The sequence below is a fragment of the Argiope bruennichi genome, chromosome 8 (assembly GCF_947563725.1).
Source record: "Argiope bruennichi chromosome 8, qqArgBrue1.1, whole genome shotgun sequence".
In the NCBI taxonomy this organism is placed as follows: Eukaryota; Metazoa; Arthropoda; class Arachnida; order Araneae; family Araneidae; genus Argiope; species Argiope bruennichi.
In genome coordinates this window covers 50,113,274-50,130,778 of record NC_079158.1, presented here as the reverse complement: position 1 = coordinate 50,130,778, position 17,505 = coordinate 50,113,274, and the positions used below count along the sequence as shown (strand labels likewise).

The window sequence follows — 17,505 nt, the reverse complement described above, 5'->3', positions numbered from 1 at the left end:
ATTTTTATCCATATTATAACATTGTGCTGTAATGCAAATTTATTGTTCTAAATATTTAATTTGTGCTGTGCAATTATAGAAGAATCATTAGATTTAGTTTGAGTAGATAAAAGGACTATCATCCAAAGGAATATAAATTAAAATACTTTAAATTTATTAAAATTACATTATCAATATATCTTGAAAATTTTAAGCTTTAGAATAGCTATAAAATTTTAAAAAATCAAAATTTGGAAAATTTGAATTTAATATATTTTAAATATAATTTTTTATATTAAAATATCGAAATATTACTAATTTTAACGTATTAAATAAATCTTATTATTCAACAAAAAGAACGATACTTTAATGTTACAAAAGAAGGGGAGATTCATTATATTTTATATCTTAAATAAATAGTTTTTAATAGTTAGTCTAAACATCAAATGCAAAGATTGCACAAAATTGTTAATCAGTATTCATAAAAATTAAAAAGATCTTTAGAATCTTTATCAGGTTATTTATATTCTGCTAATTTTATTTATATTTTGAAATTCTATAATTTCATATTGCTTTCTTTAGAATAAGAAGTAATACGTTACAACCCTAGATATGAATGTTACCAATATAATTAATGTAAATAAACAATAACAATAATCTTACAATTATTATTATTCATACTCCTCTAGATTTTATTTATATATAATAGTTTATTCACAATTTATCATTTTTACTTAGATTCTGTTAAATTTATTTATATTTTAAAATTTTTATATTTAATATTACTTTTCTTATAACAAGAAGTAATACATTACAGCCCTAGATGTGTATGTTAGGAATGTAACTAACAATAACTTATATATATATATATATATATATATATATATATATATATATATATATATATATATATATATAACAATAATAATAATCTTATAATCATTATCATTCATGCTGAATGAAATTTTATTTATATTTACTAATTTATTTACATTTCATTTATATTCTGTTAGCTTATGTGTCATTATGTTATTTAAATAATTTACAATTATAATTCTGTTTATATTTTTTAATGAATCATCTTTATGTAAATTCGTTGTTAATCAATTACTTTATAAGAATTTGACTAGCAGTCTTTAGATAAATCAAACAATCTATACGGGTTAATCATTTTTTTTCAATAGAATTTAGAATATAAATTTCATAATATTTTATTTTTTTGGATTGAGAATTATATTTCCTAATCTAAGAAGAAAACATTTTTGATAAAACTAAAAACTTTATTCATTCTATATGCGTACATATGAGTAGAAGATATGAATGAAAATAGAAAATGAGAAATGCATGCATAGAAAATAATGCATTTCTTTAAACCTATTATTTTTCCTGAAACAATAATATGATATATATTATGTATTATATATATATATATAAAGCAGCAAAAATAAATCAACCAGTTTTTTAGCATAGCATTAAATATTTTTATTCATACTAAGCCTTTATAAATTTACTTCAAAATCGTTATCTTACTAGTATGAACATATGTATTTTTAGAAATACATTGAATAAGACGAGAAAACTCATGCTTTACATAAACTTTATGTAGAAAAAAAACTTATGTGGGTTGACCCCATTAAATATTGAATATTTTGAAATAAATTTGTTTGAAGTTTCAACAATTTTCAAATGCAATATTACTTCATCAATCCGTAAAGGAATTGCATTTCATATACATGATTTATGATATGAATAAGGTCGCATTTCTCAAAAAATTATTCATGGTAGATATTTTATGAATCACTATCGGCATATAGAGCTTACAGGAATCAAGGAAGAATATACTTCAACTGCAGCACTTTAACCTAACCACAAGCTATTGCTCCAAGAGAAATAGAAAGAAATCTAACCCAAATAAGACCCAAAACGGAATAATGGAGACTGGAGTTACCGCTCTTACTTAATAAAACAAAGAAAAGGAAATCTATCATGCAGTAAATTCATTTCCAAACGAAAGTAAAAGAACGGTTTCAAAGCTCTGCAGAAATGAAAGGAAAAAAGTAAAGACTTCTTTTTTTTTTTTTTTTCATTTATACGCATGAGTGCCCGAAAACGGCGAAAAAACAACTTTCCCAAGTGGAAAATAGGATGGTCTAACGTCACTACCACATTATTCAACAGACTAAAACAAGCCGTTACCGCATCGACGATCCGAAAATTTTAAAGTCTATATTTTTTGTGTAGTATTATGTAAGCAAATAGACATTATGCAAGCATTGTAAAAAATAAAAATACTATTGTTTTTTTATATAAAAAAAGGATGATAAGTTCTTTTTTTTTATCGAACTATTCTTATTTTCAAATCAAAAAGTTATTAAACAAATTTTAGGTTGTACGAATTTAGTTCCTTGAATTTTGACTTATATTCACCTGAAGGCGGCTTCAGTTTAAGTTTCGGTTATAAAATAAAAGTAATATATATTTTTTAAACTTAAACGGATGTTCCGATGGAAAAGGTGAAATTACGTTCGTTGGAATTTTAGATGCATTTTTTCCGAATAAAAATAATATCATATTTCAAATATAATCAATATATAGTTCAGCAACGGAATGTAAAACCCTACGCGCTTTTGCGCATGCATTAGGATGGGTTTAATTCGTCAAAATAGGGGTAAAAGGAAAAATGAAAGGAGGAGATGTTTACATTTAACAATGAAGACTCGCGGTTTTCTGAGACGTAAACATTACAGATAATTTAACCGGAGAGGCGCTTATCGTTCCACGTCTCACCCCTTAATGAGATGGGGTCACCTCAGAATCTGTTGACGAACTATAGAAATAATGTGTTTAGTTTAGTTATATTAACTTCCAGTTTGAAGCAACACTAAAGCTATTTAGAAATGATATGATGTGATGTTTTCATTATCTAATGACATAAAAAATTTACATCTTATTTCTAATTATTTATTTTAAAGGCAAAATAATAAAAATTTACTTTGGTGGGAAAATCTGCAAATATATACTCATTTCACTAAGAAAAAGAAATTATGCATACAATTATTCTAAAATTAAGAATAAGATTAGGTCAAAAATCCAATAAGCACAGCAAAACTTCTCATTTTTATATACTTAAATATTGCTTAAAAATATTAAAAATCATATTTCAGCTTAAAATATGTAAAGTCTCTGCTAGATTTCATTATACATAACATTTAAAAATATCTTGTTGCACAGAAATAATGATAAATTAGTTTAGCACTTAGTTAGTACTTATAAAGTTTAATTCTAAATGTAATATCATGCATCGAAAATAGTTTATATATGTATTCATAGAATTATATAATATTTCATATTCAAAAAATGAAGGTTATATGTATCTAAATGCGGAATAATATATTTTGCCTTATAGAAACGTTTTATATAGATTTTAAAATGTGTATTTATGAATTTTTGTATTTGTTAGTCAATATATTTTTTCAATCACAGTCACTTTGTAATGCCCCTTATTTTATAGAGCTAATATTAAAAATTGATTTTTTACGAACCACAAATACTGTGGATCGCTTTAAATTATTTCAGATTTTTTTGTTAACATTAATAAGTGATTCTTGAATCGAATAAATGTGATTTTTCTCTCAAAGATAAATGCCATTGTTATCGTCTTAAATTTTTCAGATATATTTATTCAAATGTGCACCAAAGAGTGTTTAAAACACGATACATTAAAAGCACTTGAAATTATTTATTAAAATACTAAACCAAACTTAAAATGTTTGGAAGGATAAATGCAAGATGTTCTATTAAATATTTATGAAGTTAAAAAAAAATATCAATGCATTATTTATGAGGATGAGGTGATAGAATTAATGATGCTTTTAGTAAACTCTTTAAATGCGTTGTTAATTTGTAATTCTTGTCTTTGAATGGAGTTATTTTTTATTTAATGTAGAATATTGCATGGATTGGGAAAATTACCCTTTTATATGATTATTTTAAACATATGATTCTTTCTTGCAAAATAACATTATTAAGCATGTAAAAAGTTTTGCATAACTTAAGTTCACACAGTTTGATACAAGATAACGATATTTGAAATAATTCATATAAGTAATTTTATATGGACATTTGTTTCATTTTAAATCAGTATGCCTATCTAAAATAGGCCCAATTTTTTCGATATTTTTTTGTTTTTTTTAATTGTTTTTATTAAAATAATTACCCACGCAAAGTAAATGTTGTAGAAGTAGGTTTTCTTATATTAAATTCATATATCTATTGAGACTTTCATTCTTTGAAATAAATAAGCTAGTGTATGTTTTAACTGCAAATGAGTCATACTTTTTTCATTCATTGAAAGAACCTACACAAATATTGAATTGAAACGTGCAAAATACAAGCTATGACATTTATATCAGAAGTATATTTATCAATGCTTTATCATATATTCTGTAATCATGAATCAGCTTTTACCCTTTCTAGAGCGGTGGGAAGTATGCTTCCCACCAAATTTATCAATCTTTGTATGAATTTACGTAGGTTGGCATAAGTTCTGACATGTTTTTTTAGAAATACAGAAACTTAGATACTTTAGTTCTTTATCTCGCACAAAATGATGTGTCTTGATTTGTTACTTAATTATTAATTAACCAAACTAATTAATTAATCAAATTAATTTTATCTAATAAGCTAAATGAGTCCCTTTTCTTATTCTAATTTTAAGCCTAAAAATATTTTAAGATAATATGACTAGAAAAAAAACGGCCCTTTAAAGGGTTAAGCAGCTTAAAGATAAATTTCGGGTTTCAATGATCATCCAAAAATGAATATCTATATTTCGCTTATTATGAGCTTATCACGTATCTAAAGATAAATTTTGCTTTCTTTTTAAAGTGTTATCATTTAAATTTATATAAATAAATAATAAAACCATATCGCAATACATATTCTCTTTTAAATAATATTTCAGCTTTTAAGGAAGTTACAAAAATGCGCAAAGTATTTTTCTTTCAGATCTCATTTAAATTTTCTCGCCTCAACTTCTAGTATGAAATATATTTTTTTAACTATCTATCGTTTTTCATATTTTTACATCAAAAATGCTTTTTGTATCATTCATTTATTTAGTTTCTAATATTATCTGAGGAAATTTGAGCATTTTGCATTAAGAAAGAAAAACATCCCTAAACCGAGAAGAACGGATCCAATTTTGCAGCAGATCAGTCGGACAACATGAAGGCACAAAGAATATTGGAACGCCTTCTTCCAAAACGATTCTTCATTCTACGTATATTGTCCTCTCTGTGAAAAAGAGGAAGAAAATAATTTCCTCCGAAAAAACAATTTTTTCGGGAATAGAAAAGAAAAGGCCATGGATAATGGGTTGGCAAGGAAGAAGAAAGATAATAGCCGGGATGAGTGGCGGCCCAAGTTGCTTTTTCCATCGACGCCAAATGCGATTCGTGAGCCCCAGAGGGCGTTGTTATACAGAAGTTAGGCCTGCAGACGAAAACCTTTATTACAAGCTGAGAGCAGTTCTACGCTGGCGATTCGCTTCCACGTCAGACTTATAAATGAGGCAAGAAGTCCGTAACAAGAGCAGTATGTGCTAGCTAAAAAGCTCCCCTGTTTTCTCAGGAATATTTGCAATCAGGACTATAGAGTTATGCGATTTAACGTCAAAGGGAAGGATAGGGATAAACAAAATTGATTCACGATTTCGTTAGAGAAACTTTAGAATGAAAAATGCATTTTATCTTTTTTTATTCCTGGTGTAGTGTCTAGCAGTAGAACTAGATAAATTTTATTTCGAAGCACTTGACTGATTTTATTTTAGTAGGCGATTTTTTATGCATCATAAATGGAATCTTAATGATTGTTATTATCCATGTACAAATCACTAATTAAATATTTAGTTCACACAAAAAAATAAGTTGCTTAATGCACTGAATACAAGAATTCTGTTTAAATTATTACTTTCTTTATTCTCGAAACAATATATATATATATATATATATATATATTGCAAAATTTGTTGCTTCTTATTATTCTATTAACACAAAATGTCCAACAACATTGCTATGGTATCGTCGCAAAATTATCCTGGATGCAGAATTCTAAACAACATTGGGCAAAACATTTGAATGATTTTTTAACAATCAAAATAAGAAACATATAAAAATTATCCGAAAATTAGAATTAATTATGCCTGTCAAGAACTTTCCAACTGCAAAATGTGGGATAATAGTTTGATATATAGAATCTTAATTTCTCTTGGCATTAAAATCTTTCTATGACTTCTCACTGCATATTAGTGTAAATACCTTCTAATAATGTATAAAATAATATTTTTAATAAAATTCTATCATCGAAATATCTTATAATTTACTCAAATATCTACTTTCCATTAGCATATTATATAATAAACATAATATTAAATCTATAATATGTGATTAAGGAAACCGCTTGTCAAAATAGATTAAAATTAACAGTGAATCTAATCCAAATTATGACTTATAAAGAACGAAATCAACTGAATAATAAAGAAAATAATGCTGAATGTAACATTCAGTGTTAAATCTACCTTGAAAATAATAGCATTCTTGTTAGGATGTTTGAGTTCAATGATGGCAATAACTGTTTTTAACATTACACTGGTGTTTAGCCATTTATCTTTCATGAAAATATTCAATTGAGTTACATTTATGAAACGAATAAAAGAAATTTTTAAATAAACCTCCAGCTGATTGCAGCAAAGTAACATCAGTGAGTCTACAGGCGTTCATGTGGAAATGCATTATGGGAAAGCTAATTTATTGCCCTTATCATTTTCAAAAGAGCACAATTTTCGTTTTACATCGAAATACAGTAATTTCTATATTAAAATATTTTTAGTTTGAAATTGGTATTTAGACCTATAAATATACTGTTAATAAAACTAAGTAAGAACAAAACACAAATTGAGAAATTTCAGTTTGCGAGGCCGCAAATACAGAAAAATAAGAATTCATTTCGGGTTATTTTGTTTTTAGGAATTTTAAATCATTTTTATTAAAAAATTCATTATATTATATATATATTTAGATATTATATTGTAATCATTTTCATATCAACATTTCAATATATCCATTTAATATTAAAAAAAATCATTTAATTTTTTTTAGAGTTTTTCTACCATGCCAAAAATATAGAACTGCGGCAACTGCTCTTAAGTCAAATACAAGGAAAAATCAAAAACCTTTCGTTAAAATCTTTTACTTTTGTATCTAATTCTCATGAATACAGTTGGTACCATCTAGAGATTAAGTCTATTTTTTTTCTTGATATGATGGTCAGTGTATATTTTGAAAAACTAATAAAAATATATATTGTTTTATTTTATTTGACTTTTTTCATTAATATCCTGAAAAAAAACATTAATAGATTAACTAAAATTTGAATTATGATTTGTTATTTCTTACATAAATTAATTTTTTCCATCTTTCTTAATTTTAGTAAATTAATTTGCGTATAATGAATATTAATTTTTAACCAATTTAAGTATCTAATGTTACATTCATTAATAATGCAATAAGAAACTTCTGTTTAAGTTTGGGTAAATCCAATGTCTATAGAATTATAAGAATACATACATGAATTCATGGTTGTCAAGAATAAAACCGAAATTATCTTACAAGTAAAAAAAGTGTTCTAAAATTTAATAATAAAAAGTGACATGGAAAAAAATTCAAATACATCACTGAAATATTATTGAAAAGAAAGGTTACTTTTCTCCTCAGAAAGTAAGAAAATTAAACATAAGTTTTCAGTGCGAGAAAAAATATTAAAATATTTTACAAGATACAAAAAAAAAGCTGTTTTCCTCAAATAGAGAAGAAAAATTAAGAAAAACCCCATTAATATAGTCTAACAAGGAAGTAAGGAAAAAAGTTTTTTTTAGTTCTTACGAGAAGGTTTTTTTGCATTAGCATTTCCATTTAAAGCAAAAATCAATATTAAATCTATTATTGAAAAATCTAACATTCTTAAACATTTCAAACCCAATCTTTTTCAATACCTTACAAGAAAAAGTACATTTCAGTAACATTTCTTAACAATGAGGCAATTCCCATCTGTAAGGATCCCTCATTCTGTTGTAATGCATATGTATGATCTCATTTACAAACCTATGAAAGCCTTCGCTAATTTCTGACATGAGAGAAGCAGGCTACTTAAATATTCCTATTCATTAAGTAAGTGTTTCATTTATTATTCATGTATATGTCTTTTACCTGGGATCTTAAAAGGAGATAAAAACGAAGTCCTCTCAAGAGATATGCTTGCAAATTGGAGTAACTATATTAAATCAGCGTGCTACTCGCTTTACGTTGAAAAACGTTAACTTCGATAAAAACGTTAAATATCACTTTAGCTTCTGAGTAAAATTTTATTTACATTTTGGTAATTCTCGTTAACTGGCATGTATTTAAGATTAAATATATTTGGAGGTAACTTTATTTTCAAGCTATAGTAAATGGAGTGTTTTCGCTCTGACTAACGCTATGCTTCATAGTTTATTATTTATAGCGCAAGTTATATTTTCTGCAAGAAAATATGTAGTAAGTAAACCAATCGAAGAAATTTATGTGTTTCCTCTGAGGAGAGTTCCAAAGTAGTTTATTATGACGTGTTTACTAACTAAACTGCAAACGAAGTAGCAGGAAAAATATATTTTGGTGGAAGAAAGATTTCAGAATATGAAGATACGTTTATTGTAAATCTACGCTTCTGAAGCTGACTGCTTTTGTTATTTAAAAAGAATGGAAATCAAATGCAAGGAAAAGTTATCATTTTGTGTGGAAGAAAGATTTCAGAATAGAATGATACATTTTTATGCTTTATTTTTGATTTCTTTAAAGATATAAGAAAGATTATCAGAGAACTGATATTCTAAGACCTAATTTCTTGTTTCTTTTATCATTTTCCGAGTTTAGCATTTATAACGGAATAATTCACATTAGTAATTATTGGAATTTTTGGTAACAATTTGGTAATAATTATGCGTAAAAAATTTTCTACTAATACAAAGGATTTTTTATTAATTCATCACATGTCCTGTTGCAATTTCATAAAACGCAACATGACATGCGATATATTCTCAGTCACTCTGCAGACATCAGATCAGAAAATTTTTGAATTCACGAGAGTCTAAGAGAGAAAAGTTATTTAAAAAAAACATTTAAATAGAAAAAAAATATGATAATTCCGCAAAATATTACAAAATTGACCATAGTGTGTGTGTGCGTGTGCGTGTGCGTATGTGTGTGTGTGTGTGTGTGTGTGTGCATGCATGCGTGTTTAAACCTATTTTAGCATTTGCATGGCCGAACAGAAGAAACTTTTGAAATTTTTACACTTCGTTTATTTTACTGTGGGAACCTTTTTATGCCCTAGAAGCGATGATAAAACTAACGTCCGTTTACATCGCGATACAAATGCAAAGAGAGTGAATTTTTTCCATTCGGTGGTTTTTGCTTCCGAAGTCATTACCTTCATAAGTATTTATTTGACACAAGTAGTCTTAGGAAAGATAAACTTAAGTAATTTTAAAAGAATATTGTGAGCATCGAAGGGTGAGAATAAAAGCCGTTTTATAGAGCTCTATAAAGCTAGCCGTTTTATAGAGCGCGTGTAGAACAAATTAAATAAAATTAGGGGAAGGGATAAGAAAATAAGAGAACATTTTAGAATGAAGTTAATGTGGGCTAAATTAAGATTTAAATTATATTTTAAAATATCACTTTACATATAATACTGCAAAATATAATTCAAATCGCTATTGCTCATATCGCGTCTTAGCCACTGACATCTGCAAACACTGAATTTTTTTCCCGTCTCATCAATTTTTCATATACGCCCATCTGCATTAAAATAAGGTCAAAGTTGATGCAGTGTTGTATTGTTTAGAGAATTCTTTAATGCAACTAAAGAAAACAGTATTGGAAAATACGAAATATAAATCATTGCTCCTAAATTAATATATCAGGTATCTTTAAAAGTATTGAAATATCAGTTGCCAAATGTTTTATTTAAATAAAATTTCAATACTTAACCAATATCCCTAAATTGTTTCTCTACGAAAATTAAAATTACAGACTATTTTATATTATTGAAGAATAAAACTATTTTTGTAATTGCTGCATATGAATTTAATTAAATAATGCTTGTTTATTAAAAATATGTAATTGAAATAGCATTTGCTTCCTTAAAAATATGTAATTGAAATAGCATTTGCTTCATTAAAAATATGTAATTGAAATAGCATTTGCTTCATTAAAAATATGTAATTGAAATAGCATTTGCTTCATTAAAAATTTGTTATACAATTCTGACATTATTCAAATTGAAACGTAAAATTGCCCTCCAAGATTCGTTTTTTTTAGAAAGAAATGAAAATGTGTTAGTAAAATTTTTGCCACTTTTGTCATGCAATGTAGGCAATTCATTTCAACTTGTCACATAAAATGAAAGATATTTTATTAATTAAAAACTTCATTTGTTTACTTCGCGTAATTCTTTAAAAGTAGAAATGTATTTAACATTTGCGTCAAAAACATACTTTTACTAATGGATAAAGAAGATAAAAATTCCTGGCTCGTGTCAGAATTCTTCATTTTACATATTTTTTAATTAATAAAGTGACTGATTTTTAATTAAGTTATTGTTTAATTTTTATTTTATTTTTATAATTTCATGACTTCATTGATAATGAAGCGAAATTATGGATTATTTTTTACTTCTTAAAAACAAATGTCATAAGAAAGCAAAAATGAAACTTTTTCCTAAAACTCTAATTGTTTTCTAAATATTTTTTTTAAATAAAAGTAACTTATTTCAGATTTTATTCAGATTAATATTTTTTTTTCTTGATTAATAATAAAAAAGTGTTATACATTGTCTTTTGCTTCATAAAAACATATGTAATAAGAAAACAAAACAAAAAATCTTAAGATTTAATTATGTTCTAAATATTTTTAAGGATAGATAATTATTCCATATTTATTTATTAATGAAACGAAGGAAAGAGATTAATTCTAATAATTTCAGCACTGAAATAATATACCTCTTAATATATAAACTTTTCAATTGAAAATCACAAATATATTATGATTAGAAAAACAAATAATTTTATAAATGTGTTCAATACGTTTGCAAGATAAAGTTCAACCATACGATTTCATCAAGTTTCTAAACCTAAATTTTTTATGAACTTGTATGTTGATTTTATGTACTTAATCATATCTTTTTAAAATGAAATCAGCATTTATGAAATAATTTGAAGCTCAAATAATACTTATAATTCTCATTTACGAATGGCAATTGAATTATATCAATAAAAAAAATTAAACCGCAGAAATTCTGTAAATTTTAATCAAAATTGAAAGAAATAAAAATAAATCAGTTTTTTTTTTCGAAAAAAAAAAGTAAATTGCAAATATTTGTAAAATGATTTAATTTACTATTCATTTAAAAGTTTTAATGTGATTATGAATGCTGTAAAAACATTCATACTAGCTAGCTTCTACGGAATAAATATTTCCAGGCAGAATGTTTCGAAAATTGATAACAGTAAAGACTTATCAATGAGCTTAAACCATATAAAAATGTTTGGAATTTTCTGTTGTTTTTTTCCTTCGATTGCATCATATCCTTTCATGTGAATATATTTTCCGAGCACTGTTAGAATAAATTAGGAAAGTCCCACTTCCAAGGACCCATTTAGTCAAAACCGTTAAGTGGTTAATGTGATGATTTTACTAAATGAATGAGGAGATAATGAAATTAATTCACTATCCAACTAAGCGTTGCTTTACGCTTTTTTTCCTTCATTCTGAATTTAAGAACTAAGTTAAAATTGAATTATGGAATCATATTATCTTTTCAGATTCAATATTTTTGTACCCAAGTGGCAAATATCTTCTTATGTGATGTCTAGTCTTGTTACAAAATTTCTCATCATGTCAATTGAAATCTTTCGTTGTTACAGCTAGGTGAACTATGATAACATAATTCTAATCGAATAAAACAAGCTTTTCTTTATAACTCTGAAGATCATAAATGTCATTAGTTATTTTTTTTTTCTTTTATATATTCTTGTGGGTTTTTTTTTTCTAGGGATACGAAATTTTTGTAGCTATTTACATAAATCTTTGATTTAGTATGAGAGTTTTGGTTAGAATTAATTAGTTATTTTTTTTTCTTTTATATATTCTTGTGGGTTTTTTTTTCTAGGGATACGAAATTTTTGTAGCCATTTACATAATTCTTTGATTTAGTATGAGAGTTTTGGCTAGAATTAATTAGTCATTTTTTTTCTTTTATATATTCTTGTGGGGTTTTTTCTTTTAGGGATACGAAATTTTTGTAGCTATTTACATAAATCTTTGATTTAGTATGAGAGTTTTGGTTAGAATTAATTAGTTATTTTTTTTCTTTTATATATTCTTGTGGAGTTTTTTTTTCTAGGGATACGAAATTTTTGTAGCTATTTACATAAATCTTTGATTTAGTATGAGAGTTTTGGTTAGAATTAATTAGTTATTTTTTTCTTTTATATATTCTTGTGGGTTTTTTTTTCTAGGGATACGAAATTTTTGTAGCTATTTACATAAATCTTTGATTTAGTATGAGAGCTTTGGTTAGAATTATCCGTCATATGCCAGTAAAAGTTACTTTGAATAAGCATCATTACTATAGTAATATATACACGGACAGTAATATATGTCCATGAGCAGCATAAGCTCACTTTTTTAAAAATATACATTCGTATCAAATTCAAATATACAATTTCTTCTTAAATTTGATGATATGAAAAATTCCAATTAATTTCAAATACATTTTTTATAAGATTTTAAGTGATACATTTTTTATATGTAAAGATAAATCTCTTTATCTTTACGTATAAGATAAATAGATTTATCTTTAAGTAAAGATAAATCTATTTATACTTACTTATCTTTGCAGATAGTAAGTATAAATAGTACTTATTTTTATAAATAAGTAAATTGTCTTTATAAATAAATAAGAGACAAATGCTACATAAAGAGATTTTGATATGATCTAAACGTTTCAACTAGGCCTTTTGCCGTTCTAGCATTTCGCCAGCAAAGTTTTAGTCCTTATTAATGTTTTTTAATCTTTGTTTGTAAGGAGAAAACCATTTTTATAAAGTTTTCAATTAGATTAACCCTGTCAATTTTTAGGGCGCCATTTAATACACCGCAAATTTTATTCATTATTTATTCTTTAACCCTCCCTCAAATAACTAATTTTTATAATTCCTTTATATTTTCACTTACTGTACATTATCATGTTCATTTTTCCGGTTTTATTGTACTCAAGATGTTTTTCCTTCTAGTTTTTATCATTTCATGTTATATTGTATGTATTTGTCATTTTTTGTATCTACCCTATTGAATGTTTTTTTAATAAAATACATCTACATATATATCTATATCAATCTAGAAAGGGGCAGTATAAGCTCTAGAAACGGAGGTGTGGCGTGGTGTTAAGCGCATCATTTTCAAAGTGTCAAAAATATTCTAACATTATCATATCAATTCATCTTCTATGAATCCGTATAAATTTCTACCATCTTAAATACAGATTCAAAACTATTTTTATTGCGACCATGATATTTTACTTAACTTGACTAAAACTTTCTGTTAATTTATTTTATTCTAAATCATAAAAACGTATTAAATGAAAGAGAAAGCAAGAAATTGTAATAATGTGAAATTCAGAATAATATATCATCTACAATCTGAAAAAATCAGCAATTTAATTTTTCAGTAATAAGATAGCACAAGATTAACAAAAACTTCAAATGAAACTTTTCATTTAAATGATAGAAAGAGATTTCATATAAATGATAGAAAGATATTTCATATAAATAAGTTTGTATTTTATTTTCTGTTTATTTAATATAACCTTTAACTTAATCCAAGTAAACTTTAATTTAACTAAGTAAAAGAATACAAATATATTCATGATCGGATGTTTTTTTTTATAATTATAATCAATCTGCTTTGACAAAATTTTTTAAAAAAGGGATTTTTATCATAAAAAGAAAGAAAGAAGCCTTCAACTTCGACCTTTATGTATATCTAGTACTGAAAACTGAATATTTTAGTTTGGATATTCTTAAGACTGTAAATATTTTTTTTTATCTTCTATCATGTAGGCGTTTCTAACATGTTTGATTTTTTGCTCTAAAATGAAGGAAAAAAATTTCCAGAACACACATGCGGTGATATTAACCTTTCAGGATGTTCATTAAAAATCAATGAATAAAATTGCTGCATCATTTAAATTATGCAGTAATCAAATAATTAATACTACAAAACTTTAAAAATGAACTTTCTTTAAAACGGCTATGTTTTTTTCTTTCTGAAAAAAAAATAAACATTCTTGAATTTATTTTTCCAAACCGAATAAGTATAAATTGGTAAATGAAAAAAATTCATATCTATCATTCTTCATTTATTTCACAAAAGTCCTTTAAACATATCATTAAATGCCATTCAGATGCTTTGCTAAATTTTAAAATTGAATTTCAAAAATACATATAATTAATAAGGTAAGTTCAATATGCAGAATATAATTGAAAATATATTATTTTTTTATGAACACTCAGGTTTATTTGAGCCTTATCAAGTGATTAAACAATAAAATCACTTGTAACTTTCTTTTTCATATTAAATCGCGACACACGAAAAAATAGAAAATAAAATATACCTCAAATACATTCTAAAAAAACTCCAATTCTACAAAAGTTGTAAATTCAAATTGTAAAATGAGTACTAATTATAATGGAAAATCAGTACGTAAGATATACAGCGGCTATTGACAGCATAAGACTTCAGATAATTTACTATTGAAATAGCCAAAGAGAATATTAAATACTGCTTATCCATGGCAACTACTGAGACTGAAAATCAAATTATACAGTCTCAATGCAAAGCAACAGAAGATTACGAGAATGGAGTGTATGTCCACAACTTAGCTCTCTTCAGAAGACCATCAACAAATCGACGGGGAGTAAATGCAGGTAGAGACGCATTGAAATTACTCCCTCACATTAAGGACGGTTGAGTCAATCTTGAGTCTTAACAAGAGTAATCCCAATTACCGTTGAACCTGAACATCAGTCGCACTGTTTGCGTGTCAAACTCTCTATCTATAGGCTCCAGATGGGCCATGAGGTACTTATCTGACACATCTCTGTTCCCCGGAACGGAGCAAATATTCTATTCAGCAGAATCCAGCGACTTCCTAGCCAAGGCTCAAAGACGCGTTATAGCCAGGAGGCACGCACGCGTGTGATTGGATAATAAGTCATAAAGGAATTATTCACTTACCCAATGGGATCTGCCGCATTGCCACTTCACTGATGGTGGACGTCACAACGGCTTTGTCCCCTGGAACAGAGAGAGAATAGAAGACATTACATTTCTATATTTGATAAGATGTTAAGCATGTGAAGACGTGTCTTATATGCTCATCCACGGAATGAGATGGGTTCATTTTCCAAAAGTGGAATGTGAACTATATTCTGGTTCAATGAAAATAAATATTCGGTAGTGATTATATGTCAGCATTCATAAAACTACCACTATTTAGATTTCGTAATTCTTCCATAAGATAAAAGAATGAATTGGCGATAAATAAGTACATTTATTTTTTTCTTAATTACTGGATAGTTTTTCGCCTTCATTTATACGTCGCAAAAGTTATAAATGAAGTGTTAATATTATATAGACATAAGTATAACCAAATCCAAATGCTTAAAAAATTATCTAGCACGCATATAAAATATAAATAATATTAATGTGAAAAAAATTTCCACATGTATTTTACTTTCGTCAACATTTGATTAAATACAAAATTTTTATAAAAACAAATACTATGCAGCAATCTAATATCATATAATCATATAAAATTATGATTCCAAAATATTTGGAAATATGCAGGTATCATTCAAATTCTCTAGTTTTAATTTTGTTTAGTTGTAATAACGACTTGTTTTTTTAAAGCAACATTAGAGCTATTTTTTGGACGGTCCTCCGAATTCTGAACAGTGGTCAGATGACGAGAAGGACACCTGAGCTGGGAACCCCCTCTCCAAATTTTCACACCACACCAGTGGGAGGACGTTTGGCTCCGGCGGATTTAGCGTGCACCAGACCCGCTTACACGACTGTTCTTGGGTGGAATTGGACCTCGAACCTCAGACCCTCCCCTAGGCTACCGCAGACCTATTCAAATTCTCTAAGAAATAAATATAAGAAAGCAAATTAAAGATATAACGAGATAGTAAGAAAGTAAGAATAAGCTTAATTTAGATCATTATAAAAGTGAATGCGAAAGAAGCTGTTACACAGAATATTAAGAAAAATCCTGAATTTACAAATATCAATGAATGGAAAACTTTATCGAGACTTATGTAAATTATAAAATCTATATGTAATCTAAATATTATGATTATTTCAAGAAAGTAATATATATCAAATCACTGGAAAATGCAGTAAAAAATATTTAGTATCTGCCACATAATTTACTCATGCATAAAAGATATTTTTGCACTGCTTTAATCATTGTAAGAATAACTTCAAAAACATCGCTTTATGTAATTAATGCATGAAATCGGCACCATTAAATTTACAGCAAGCGAGAATAAAATAATAATTTGTAATTACAAATTTGTCAGATATTATTAAAACCACTGAAATTTGTTGTCACAAAAGAGATAAAAATAATGTTGAAACGAATATATATGAAAGACGTAATATGCTGTAGAAAACAAAAATAGTTTTTTTTTTAAATATAAAATTGACGTTTCGTTATAACAAATGATAAATTTAAAAAAAAATCAAAAGAGGGAAATGGACTACTTCAGTATTTATATATGCATTTGAAAATTTGCAACTGTTCAAGACTAAATTAAACTGGTGAATTTGAATAAATATTACAATATGTGCATCAGTAAGGAGTTTTATGTTGAACAATAATTTTGAAGTGATATGACAGAAATTTAAATTGAAGCCTGACAAAAAAAAAAAAAAAAAAAAAAAAAAAATTCTACAGAAAAACTTTTTTTATGCCTTATTAGTTACAAGGAAGAAATGAGGTATGTCCTGTAAATGGCTGGCAGAAAGATACATTTCTTTTCCAGTCTTCTATGTTGCAACAAGTAAATCCACTTTATTACATTTCTCTCTCAATTTTTTTGGTTTGTTTTAATAAACGAAAAAAGTACATGATATTTAACGTTGTATTTATTATTTTTATTTTAAACTTTTCTGGAATAATTTTTTCTGTTTTCTTCAAGCAAAATGTATTACTCTACAGAATGCCTAACATTATTAAGTCTATTTAAGTCTAGACTAAATTTTTTCAACATGTGAGACAAACATTTTTGTTATATTTTTAATAAATCGGTAGAAATCCCTTCCGTTTCTAGTGTATTTTATATGAATAAGTTAGTACTGCTAA

General features: G+C 26.3%; 1 protein-coding gene across 3 annotated transcripts in view; it reads right to left on the bottom strand.

The window, feature by feature from the left end:
• LOC129981225 (neural cell adhesion molecule 2-like) overlaps positions 1-17,505 on the bottom strand; it is a 1,216,049-nt gene that overhangs the window by 702,500 nt on the left and 496,044 nt on the right. For all 3 annotated transcript variants that reach the window (XM_056091976.1, XM_056091978.1, XM_056091979.1), the window contains exon 2: positions 15,372-15,431. In XM_056091976.1, the coding sequence (XP_055947951.1) occupies positions 15,372-15,431 (60 nt within the window). The remainder of the gene's footprint in view (positions 1-15,371; positions 15,432-17,505) is intronic.